The 12,495-nt window shown below is 40.2% G+C and overlaps 1 protein-coding gene across 3 annotated transcripts in view; it reads left to right on the plus strand.

The window, feature by feature from the left end:
* Positions 1-12,495, plus strand: part of LOC122983827 (calsyntenin-2-like) — a 242,844-nt gene that overhangs the window by 178,705 nt on the left and 51,644 nt on the right. For all 3 annotated transcript variants that reach the window (XM_044353950.1, XM_044353952.1, XM_044353951.1), the window contains exons 6-8: positions 4,866-5,051; positions 6,892-7,149; positions 8,588-8,709. In XM_044353950.1, the coding sequence (XP_044209885.1) occupies positions 4,866-5,051; positions 6,892-7,149; positions 8,588-8,709 (566 nt within the window). The remainder of the gene's footprint in view (positions 1-4,865; positions 5,052-6,891; positions 7,150-8,587; positions 8,710-12,495) is intronic.

Below are 12,495 nucleotides of genomic sequence, written 5' to 3' on the forward strand. Positions count from 1 at the left end.
CACATGCTGGCAATGATGGCAGAAATTCAAAGAACCAAAATACTTTTGGGGAGTTGAAAAAGTTTTATCTTGATACATTTGTCCCCCTGACACGCAGGAGTGGAAATCATTAGCTGCAGAGTGGTACTCTCCCATTCTTTTAGGAACCTATGTCGATCAACCAGACATGTCAATCAATCTTTTCTGCTTGGGCATATCTGTTGGCCCACTATACCATTCCAGTAACATTAGATATTGCAAGGTAATGACATTGCAAAGCAAGTATTTCCTACAGACCATAACAAACTTAGAGTCCATAGCCATGCTAGCACCTCTTTGAGGCTTTATTTAGGTACAGTGTTGCTTTGAGCTAAATGCTAACAGCATGCTGACATTGAAAAATGTTAACAAATAATGTTTATTATGGTTTTGAAATTCAAGCCATCCAATAGTTCTCAAGACATTTCATTGTGAACCAAACAAATTCAATTCAGTTAGGAGACCACCAAAGTCATTAGGATACATCTTCTGGCAACCTTGAATGTCTAAATTAAGGTACTAAGTTTTAGGCCAATACATGTAGTGGATGTTAAGACTGGATAATTGAACATTTTGACCTCATGGCGGTGATTGAGGAAAAGTCATTAACATTAATTATCTGGGGACGTTGAGTGCCTATACAAAATTTCATGGCAATCAAACCAAACTGGTGGACCAACCAGTCAACTGACATTGCCATCCTTGGAGCCACAAAGCTAGCATGGCTAAAAACCAGTGGGATAAGGGAATGACACATGAAAAGTGTCAGTAAATTCTATGATAGGCTGATTCTCTCTTCCTCATAGAGGTCAGGCTGGCCAGTCGATGTATTAATATGTAAATTCTGCACTCTGGCATGAGAAAGCCTACAGTACCGCTTTGTATCCATATGTCTGAAAGTACCAGGATTAGTGAGTGGAAGCTGTTCACTGCCCCCTCCAGACAAATAGAGTTCAGGTGTTCACTCCATGAGATTAAAAACTATTAAGAGGTGATGAGAGTGAAAGTGTCTTAATCTCTCCTCAGAGTCAGCACCTTTCAATATCCTTCATGTTTGTCCAGTGCTCTCTAACCCATAAACCTTAATAACCCACTTCCAAACTCAACCCAACCCTTCCTCACATATCTATATGCACACTATGTCCTCAACCCATTACCTCTCATTTATCCCTCCATGTTACCTCACTCCTTCCCCTGCATCTTTAACCAGGCTCTGCCCCGTCCTCCTCTTCCTCTCTATATGTGGAGCCAGTGTCGATGTGGTATGCTATTACCAGAGCACCTGCTATACCTTTTCACCAACCTGAATCTGACACGTGCCGTGTCATTCCTTTACTCAGCATGGCATAGTAAAACCAAAGGGCAGAAGACAGATTCAGCAAATACTGAACCTGTTAACTATTAATTTCTGCATTCATTTTGAGAAATGAGATCAATTACTGTAATAGAAGAAGACTATTAATGAGGAAGTTGACAGTTTCTTCCAGCATCTACACTGTATTTTATCTTATAATCAACACATCTGTTGATGTCAACACACCTCAATATTGCTGGGAAATCTAGTATTGCTTAAAGGAATGATTCAACATTTTCTGAAATAATTCAGATAAATTTAGATGTGAGAAGATGGAAACCATTACTATATCTGTGCTTATATTCAATATGAAGCAGAAACCAGGAGACATTTAGTGTAGCTGGGCAATAAATACTGTAAACGTGCTATACTTTGTTTGTTTCATCCATACAAAAACTGAAGCGTAAAAACAAGTTTTAAAGCAGTTATACAGGGGCTATGTGCCAGACTATGTCTTTGCTAGCAGTAGTGACTTTCTGGAAGATGGTCATCCCTGTGAGGTTGCAAGGCAACCAGTGGAGACTGCAGCTTTAGAAGTGCCAGTACTGGCTTTTTTTTCTTTGGATGGAGCCAAGATAGCTGTTTTCAGTCTTTATACTAAGCTAAGCTACCTGTCACCTGGTTACATTTCATATTGAACAGAGAGATATGAGATGGTATTTATCTTCTCATTTAACTCTCGGCAGAAATTGAATAAGCATATTTCACAATGTGCCGAGGCAAAAAAAACAAATCAGGCGTAAGATCCAGTCCTTTAAGCACACATTGGGCTAAATTTATCAAAGTTTGTAGCATTGACTGATGGTGGAAGAATGAGTGACAAATCTCTCCACATGACCAAGGTCAGCTAGCTGCTGCCAGTCTGCTATTGTTAGGTGCATTGAGTGTGTGTCTGCAGTCACTCCTGATGGCCCTTAAAATTTGGCCAGTTACTAACCCATCCGTTTTAAGTCAATACTAGCTTTTAGCCATTAGACACTGCTTATTGTCACAATGTGTAAAAGGGACTGCAGAATAAGGTGATGTATACAATTCATACACAGAGTTCAGTACAATAGAGCTCAGTATATACAATAACTGTGTGGAGTATAAATGTGTTTGGGGGGAAGATACAGCCAAGCCTTTTGTGTTTTTTTTGTATTTTCTTTTGTGCTCATGCATGTTTTTTTTGTTCCCACTTAGAGTGCATCATTGTTTGTGCCTGTTCTCATCACTGCTACTGACAATCCCATAGTAAAGGTGCTGGAGCAGCCCACAGCAATCACAGTCTAGAGGGGGTAAATCAACTACAAAACAGATACAACCTGTGTATGGGTTGTGTATTGAGCACGAGGTGGTGATTGTGTTAGGAAGCAAACGTGGCAGATTTAACAGGCTGGTGAGCAACAAAGAGCTGTTTCCCTTCTTCTCCAGTCAGCTCGGTGTCATGCTCACGCCTCCAGCTATTAGCCAACAACACTCAATAGATAGATAGACAGGTAGATGGCTGGATAGGAACTCATTTGTGCACACTAGCAGCATTGATGGGACAGGGTGGTTGAGAATTGGGTGTCCAATTAATATTGAGGTGGTATATTTTGCTCTTAAAGAACTAGTTTCATACAGGGATGATGCAATGATGCTTCTGTATGACAGAATATGGTAACTGGACTGACAGCTTCTGACTGAGGAAATGTTGGAAATCTCTGTTGATAGCAATTACAGATATTGTAATCTAATTGAAAAAATAAATAAAAAATAAAATGTCTTTTGGATGAAGGTCATGCTGTGGGAGCAGTCTTCTTAGACTTAAAAAAGACTTTTGATACTGTTAACCACAGTGTGTCAATATCCAAACTTCTCAAATTCCAATTTTCTGAAAATGTTTCACAAGGGTTTGACTCATACCTCAGGGGAAAAGAGCAATCTGTGAGAGTCGATGGGGAAAAGTCCACCCCCTGTGCCAGTAGCATGGGGATATCCCAGGGGCCCATTCTAGGTCCATTGCTATTTAACTTGTATATCAACGACCTACCTGAGAGTTGTCCTGGGGTTGGCTCCAAATGTATGTTGATGATGCGGCCATTTATACATCAGTCATAACATCTAGCAAGGCCGCTGACCAGCTTACTGAATCCCTACATCTTCAGTCCTTTCACTTAACACTAAATGTAAAAAAAAAAACATTTCAGTCTGTTTTTCTATATGTAAAAAACACGAAAAGGAAAGATTCATGGTAAAAAATAAAGAATTAGGTAATCAGTGAGATTGACAAAGTCAAGTACTTACGAATCATCTTGGATTCATGTCTAAGATTTGATAAACAAGTAAATAATATTTGCAAAAAAGTTAAATCAAGTCTCAACTGCGTCAGATAGAAAGTATCTTCCATTTAGCACAGCTCGGCTCTACATGTATGCCATGATATTCTCACACCTACTATACTGCATCACTACCTGGTCACAAGCCTCACAATCAACTTTAAAACCCATCATATCACTATATAACCAGACAATAAAAATCATTGCAATAAGCAAAACTTCATTTGGACAATCAGTCTTCTCTGTTAAAGGATCAAAACTATGGAACTTTCTACCCACTGAGTTGAAAATTCAATAGAATTTCAATGTTTTCAATAGAGGTGTTAAATCATGGCTAAAAGAGAAACAACATTGTTATCACACCTAATACCCCTGTATAGACACAACTGTATTTTTTGTGTATGTATGTATTTTATTTCCTCTTTCCTTTTTTCCATTTTAATTTTTATTTATTTAAAAGCCTCCTGTGGACAGGTGTTATATTTCGCTACAAACACTAAATACAGTGCTGTTAGTGCTTGTGCATAATTGTATGTTCCAATGCTATTGTGATGTCCATGTCAAATAAAATAAACTTAACTTATACGCTGGGTACACTGATTGAAACTGAGGTAATGACTGAGATTGGCGTACAGTCAACAAAATTCACTAAACACTAAACAGGCAACATCATTTTGCAGTTTATTCTTTTGTTATCTCTGGGAGAGGCTGTGCAGACAAACAGTAACTCACACCACAAAGGCTGGAAAAAAAATGAAGGTAAAAGCAAAAACATCACCGCAGCACAGAATAATAGCCTGCCCGGACAGAAAACACAATTCACAGCTGACGGGACAGACAGTGACAGCATGACTACTGCCGCTAATGCAGGTACTGCACTGCACTCCAACAACAATGCAGCAATTTCATTAGCTGGGCACATTCTGCCAGAAGGATATTGAGTTGTGATGCCAGATATATCACTGACAGTGAAAAATTGGAAATGGAGTCTTGTTTTGATGGTCGCCTAAATGGGCAAAATGAGGCAGAAAACGTGCAATAACAAAAGCAACAAGTAGGCTTGTGAAAATCAGATATTATTTCACATAATAATCTACACCTCGTTGGCATTTCCACCCAGGAGAACAGACTCTGCAGTTGAATCTACCCTCTCTGCCATCCCTAACACTCACTCCATTTCCCTCTTTTCCCAGGTTGGAATAAACGAGTGGACTACGAGCCAGGAACAGGCAGTAAGCAGCTGTTTCCCAAGATGCACCTTGAGACCTGTGGTGGGCCGCTGTCGTCAGTGAGGACCACAGTGGAGCTGCAGACCAGCCACATTGGGAAAGGCTGCGACAGAGAGACCTACTCAGAGAAATCCCTACAGAAACTCTGTGGTTGGTTCTGCTCTCTGACTTTGTTGTGTTATGAATATCATAATTGTGCTTGTGTGACCAGAATGACAAGCAGCAAGAGATTGAATGTGCTTTTCTGAAATGAATCAGTAAATTATATTAGAGTTATACCTGTGGCTATTAGGATGGTGGTAGATATGTAGAATATACAGTAGATGGCTGTTCAAAGATGACTTCTGACTGAGGCGGCAAACTGAAAGTTAGTGCAGTGAATTAGAAGTAAGCTGCTGCTAAAAGCATCAGTGGAATCCACACTCGGAGTACCAGGGTCAGACAGGGCCTGTGGCGCCTTTCTCTGCTCTTTTTAACCCAATATCTGAAGGCTCACGGTCCATGTAGCTTTCTTATCTCCGCTTGTGTCCCTGGTAAACCTCTATGCTAAATGAAGGCGCCAGAATGGCAACTTAAAGCTGTGTCACTAATGATGTGACAGAGCGAGGGCATTAGCCGCCCCAGATGCAGCCACGCTTTTTCCTCAGTGACTGATGAGCAGCCGAGCCACCGTGCCGGTGCCCAGAGCACCAACAAAGCAGCCGAGCCTACCCGCTCCCCCCTCCCCGCCCACACTGCACCTCCAGCAGGGGGGCTGGAGTCATCATCTTTGACTAACGGCCTTCACAAGCTCCATTCCAGCTCATCTGAATGCATACCGTCCCCTCTCTGCCTCCCCTAGCTCCCGGTCCATGCATGGTTTACCACTAAAGAGTCCTTTTCAGGCACCTCATAATCGTTATCTGATAGCGAATAGAATAAATTGTAATTGCTTTTTTAAAGCACAATCAATTTGAGATAATGTACAAAGATATCGGGCAAAGAGAAGGCTGCAGCTGGGTGCTGGAGAAGTCGATGCGTATTTATTTACTGAGGGAATCTAATTACTGGAGTCAGAACGTCGACACTGGCACGCATGCGAGGTAGAGAAAAACAGAGCTTTACAGACGGGGTAAAAACATCAATTAATGTGCTAATGTTGTGTTATTAGCAGAAATGAACAGATGCATGTTGCAGTTGTTTGCCTGGACAAGGGAGACATGGTGAATTCTGACATTGACCATTTTTTTTTCTTTCTGAACAGCATGGTTCCTGTATCGCTTTGATTTATTACCATCCGTAAGCTGTTACAAATGATTTATAAATGTGGTTTAAACGCGTGAAATGCATTTTTCACTGTCACACAGAGGATAGATTAGTAAGGGCATGTCAGATACATTGAGGAGCAAGGTGAGCGACATGGCAAAAATAATGTTTGTCAAGGTGACAGTTTGAAAACAAAGACTGTTCAGGATTCAACATAATGAGGTTGTTGTATCAGAGGAATGATGGAGCCGCTTTTAAAGAGAAGAGGAGAATGGCAATGACTCAATACAATGCAGTAATGATTAGTGTGTTTTGTCAGGACATATAGAGATCATAGAACAAAAGTGTCAGCTGTAAACATTTCATGTGATTGGCTGATTCACACATCACACTGTCCTTCTTGCCAAGTCCTTGCTGTGTCTTTTCTCTTTGCGTCACCATAGTACTCTGTCAAATTGTCCTCTCGGTTTCCTTAGAGGCACATTTTAGTGGTGAGCTATGTACTGAATATGTGAACAATGACTCGCATCTCTTTTCTTTTGAAAGTCAGTTTCATTTGCCATGAATCAATACCCACATCCTCTATCCATCTCGGCCCATTGATTACATATTAAGCCCTGCCATCTGCCTTACTCATAAGTAATCATAGCCAAGGTTAGGCCAATATACACTGCATATCTGCCGTGATTGTTATTGACACCTCTTCTGTTGCAACTCTTATTTGTTCCCACGGCGATGACCCCAGGGGCCTCCTCAGGCAGCACTGACCTTCTCCCTGCCCCCAGCGCCGCCACCAACTGGACAACTTCCCTGGTGACTGACAGCGGGAGAGACAGTGACTTGATCTTTAGGTTTGACGGTCGTCAGGCAGCTAAAATCCCAGACTGGGTGGTACCCCAGAACCTGACAGACCAGTTCACCATAGCAACCTGGATGAAGCACGGGCCCAGTCCTGGGCTCAGAGCTGAGAAGGAAACCCTGCTCTGTAACTCTGATAAGACTGGTGAGTATGAACATGGGATTCAAGGACTCATATCATCAAATGGAGATACTAAAAACTCATTGAATGCCAGTACTTTATATGTAAAAACACATATTATGTCATGCAGTTTTGATGCATTATGCCATAACCAACAATTTAACTGAGATTCAAATGCTGACTTTTTTAACACAAAGAGAGATGTCTGGTCAAGCCAAGACTTTAGAGGCCCAGTCAACCTCAGATGTGATCTCTGTACTGTAGAGCTTGAAGTTAGTAGGCCCCATCAACAAAAAGGTAGTTCATATTCAGTTTATTGTATGACAGGATTTCCTGAATTATTAGGTCCACATTAGAAGTAACTTTAATTAGTTTTTATATCATGTTTGCATCACTACACTGTGAACTGGCCTCTTATCAACTGTAAGGTATCTTCACACAAGAAAGTACACTTAACAATATTGGGTTGATATAATGGCTGACACTGTCTGATCTATATGAGTATATGTTGGCTACAACCGCAGGACAACACCATATAAGGCAACAAAGAAGAGTTGAGAGACTTTCTGTAAATGTTTGAGCCTGTCCTCTCAAGAAAAACGACCCTATAGGTTGTAAATTTAGTCGCCAAAAACGACCCATAGTTACGTTTGAGTGACAGACATCTAGCGGCCGTAGTAATTAGGACCCGGAGAAGTGACACAGTTCAGACGTCTATATGAGACTTCCTTATTAGAAGGAGGCAGGTTGGGTGGATGGCTAGATAGTTAGTTAAATGACAAAAAGGAGACCGCTGTTCGCTTCTCATTTCCAACTGCAAGTCAAGACATTTTTTTAAAAAGACGTAACATGGTGTTTACTGTTGCCATGATGACAAAGGTTGCCTAACTTTAAGGAGACGCATTTCAAGTGAACATTTTTACGCAAACCATGATCTTTCCCTAACCTTAACCAAGTGTTTTTTTGTGCTCAAACCTAACCAGACATTAACCACAGAGTTGTTACATCATAAAACAGTGATTTGTAACGGTTTTAGAAAACGGTATATTACGCTCCCAATGGGTCGTTCTGGAGATGTGATACAAACAACTTATGTGGTGGTTTCATTTGGAGGACTTATTCAAATGATCTATTATGTGTAGGCACAGCCATTCAGACAAACCAATCATAGAGCACTCCTAAGTACAAAACTGGATACGTGAAAATGTATAATGTATACATGCATTTTCTCCATGTATAATCACAACTAGTTGATTGGATATTCAAATGAAAGTTAATATCACAGCCTACACTATCCTCATCACTGAACTATCTTTAATTTTTGTGAACACAGCACCAACAGTGCTGTGCGGGTTTCGTGAGGTTTCATAAAGCCGGATGTCAGATTGGCTTCACCTGACAGTGAGTAGGCGTGGTGATTTGGTCCCTGGTGATTATTCTTCTTTCTCCCTCCCTCTTACAGAAATGAACCGTCATCACTACTCGCTTTATGTCCATAACTGCCGCCTGGTGTTCCTACTGAGGAGAGATTTCACTCAGGTGGACACCTTCAGACCTGCCGAGTTCCACTGGAAACTGGAGCAGGTAAAATACTGATGTTAAGACACGTACAGCAGACAGTACGTATTTCTATTTGGTGCTTGGTTGCACTAGAAATCCTCTTACCTCTCTCCTCTCACCTAAACTTTAATTAACACCAATTAATTTTGAGAACACTCATACCACTCTACCTAATAGCCATGCAGTTTTTAATTAATTTAGTGACTCCTCAATAAATATTTGCCATGGACATGTACACTTGATTTTTTTTTACAGCTAAAGCTTTTCTTTTTCTGCTCTGCCATTTCAGTGTCTGGCACGACATAGAAATATTTCTCTAAGCAATCTAATATATCCAGAAATAAAACACAGTTTCCCAGCAGGGAATCAGAATTAGAAACATTATTTTAGGAGCTTTTATTTAGTACAGAAATGTTGATATAAGTGAGGCGAGACTAGACATATTTCATGGTATGTCATACACCAAATATTTTAAGTGATGGATACTTGAACAAACAGGATATATAACAAGTCCATAGGCAGAAATACGCTTGCTCCAGGGACATGTGCGTATGCGTGTGTGTAGACAGCAGCTGTCTGTTGATCAAGGATGCCGTCTTAAAGTCAGACAGGTCACCTCGACTCACAAGACCCCGCGCTCACCCGGCAAGGGCATGTGATTTAGGAAAGAGACGCACAGCTGAGCCTGGACATCCAGATGCAGCACCCAGGGCTAATTTGATCAGACAGATCACTGGTCTTGATTGGGGGAAGAGCATGAAAGAGGTCATACATCAACCTCCCGACTACACATGGCGTGTGTGAGGCATCATCCAGAGGAATTTAGACAGAATTTCCCACAGAGCATCAGTCACTTGTCTGTTTTTTGGTGTTTTTTTTTTAAAACATCACCTTTTTAAAGATTAATCCACGTTTCTCACAGATCCACACTTCTTCCTTTTATACAGGAGATCTTTGCCTCATCAGTCAAAGGCTTTCTCTTCACTACTTTACTAAAGGGGATAAATACGTTAGAAGTGATTAGGGATGTCAATGATTAATCAATAATCTGTTCATCAGTTTAACTATGGCTATAATTGAATTGATTAAAAATGTATTAACCAGCATAGAAGATGAGGGATTTGCGATGTAACATTGTCAGGTTTTGATGTAGTAGAAGGTTGCATCACCAGGTGGTGCTTTTATCTGTTGAATGAGATGGAGTTAAAAGTGTGTGTGCTGACCACATGCACAATAAACGAGCGCCTCTCTTCCATCGCGCTCCATGAAAAAACTGTTTTGCTGTGCTCACAAGCAGCACTCAACTTACCCCTATCATGTAGCTGAGGCAGCCTTATCATCTTAAGTAAAACCAGTAAGACTGAAGTCTGTTGCAGAGAGATTGGTGTAAACTCATTTCTGTTCAATATGTTCAGCTACAGCTATTTACAGCTACAGCCCTTTTGTTAATACAATAAAAATGCATTACACTTTGTTTGAAGTGCTATATCTGCCCAGCATGTTTAGTCCCATTTTAATTAATGTCCTCAAATGAAGCGTGACAGTTGTGCAGCATCATTTGGTTCACTTAATATTTCAAACTTGTTTTGCCATTTGATGAATAGTGACAAAAGTGTTCCTCAATTTTAAGTGAAGGCATTATTTTGTTTTTATAGAGGGCACAACAGTGGGGAAAAATGCAGACTTTGTGTTGTGCATCATTTTTTAACAATTAACTGTATTGATTGTTAGAACATCCTTTACATCAGTTAAGATAATAGCTTGAAATACACATCCCTAGAAGTGATTCCATCAGCCTTTACATTTTTTTCTGTAATGTGTAATTTAGCTGTTTGCACTGGAGGAAATAGCTACCTCTTGCTGTTTTAATGTTGTAAAGCCATCTAGCTCGACTGCTAACTGTCTCCTAAATGCACACAAAGTTGAATCCAGTTTGGAGACCAGCAGGGACATTTGCTACTTAATGGGCTTGTTTATTTGCAATAATTGGAAGGAGTCATAAAACGCAACTTACCAATATTAAAATGCAACACATCACAGCTGGTTTCTTCCGATGCTATATTGGATGGAATTCCACGTAATTGAAGATTTAAATAAAGAGTTTGGCTGGAGTTTTTACAGTTTTTGATCGTTAATAAAAAGATTTAGGTAGTTAGTTAATTTTGTAGTCTTATCTAAATTGATCTCAGCTTGGTGATTTTTTTTCATTTATTACCTCTAGGTGATAAAAGTTTCAACGGACCATGCCGGCTCCCCATACATCTTTGTAGCAAGCTGCACTAAAGTTGTTAAACTGTAGAGTTTCCTGAGCACTTTTGAATCTCCTTCTCTGGTCTTACGTCTCTCATCTTCCTCCTTCTTGTTAATAGTTGTCTCTGAAACCGAGGGGCATGAAAGGAAACTTTCATTAAGTCGCTATCTCCTCTCGCCTTCTTGCCACTTCCTCCTCATCTGCTAATGTCTTTTTAACAAAATGAACTTCCCAATACCTCCAACCCAAAAACCCTGCCACAGAAGAATCTCCTCCTCTCTTTACATTGGTTTATCACCGAAGTCCAATTAATTTCTCATACAATCCAATCAGGCATTGCGAGTCGCTACATAATGACTGGAACGGGGGAAGAGATGGTTGCAGATATTAGTTTTACCTGCTGAAAAAATGAGTGTACTATCTGTTAACAACAGACAGAGTAGTTTGAGGCAGCATGGCTTAATGCTTATAGGCCTATTGTGTTGAGCGTGATTCAGTATTTTTAAGCTTTGCTATCTGTGCTGTGGGCATTGTTGAGAGAGATGGCCTGAGGTTTTTATTGACTTCATTGAAGAGCTTTGCTTTGAGCTTGTATTAAACATGTCTTTTGTGCATGGTTTCATATTCTTTAAATGCAGACTTTCATTCAAGCATCTCAAAGAAGACTGTCAATCTTGAAAATGTTTTCAGCATTGGCCAGAACTGAATGAGCCTCTTTGTGTGTTATAACTGTGTAGAAAATTAGATTGAGTCTACACAGTCCAAAAAATAGCCTTTGGCATGTGCAGGTGTCCAGGAAAATTCACAGGCTGCTTGAAAGAGTGACTCACATACTAAAGTTAAACATCCAGACTCAGACTTTAGTTCTTCCATAGTGTGTTAACTGCGAGTGAGACTTTATTATTCCATTGATCTAGAGAAATAAAACTCACCATCTCAATGTGTCAGCCAAAACCAGTTAATATTTTAAAGGGTAGTAAATGAAGTTGTTGGTTGGTAGCATCTTTACAGACTTAATCATCTACACTTTATATAAAGGATGCACTTCAGGCAGCTGTCAGAATCATCACATCACATTTTTGACTTTTATTCAAAACAGAGTTCCTTAAACTCTTCCAGCTTCAAGGGAAATCCCAGTACACATCAACCTGAGTCTTTCTCCTATAATTGTTGCCGCTCTGACTATATGCTATTCTAACTTTGCACTCTTCACCTCCATTATAGAGATTTGGGAAAAGCAAACGGGGGCAAGCAATGCAAGCCTTTGGGTCCAAATAAGTAAACACAAAGAGAAGTTCTCTGGATTAGTTTCAGCTAACTGCATAGGGGATCTGCTTCTGAGGAAACTTGCCAGCAAGTGGATATGCAAGAGAAACAGCAGCAACTGACAGGAGATGTGTTTCAGTCATTGTCTTGTAAAGAAATTCAATAAAAATGTTAAGTGCAATAGATGGTTATCCAGTGGACCATATTAAAAGGAGTTGTGAGTCATTTACTTTGATGGTCAACCATATGTATTTGAACTGGAGTACACAGACAAGAAGATAAATCAGAGAAGG

Source organism: Thunnus albacares, chromosome 6 (assembly GCF_914725855.1).
Source record: "Thunnus albacares chromosome 6, fThuAlb1.1, whole genome shotgun sequence".
NCBI lineage: Eukaryota > Metazoa > Chordata > Actinopteri > Scombriformes > Scombridae > Thunnus > Thunnus albacares.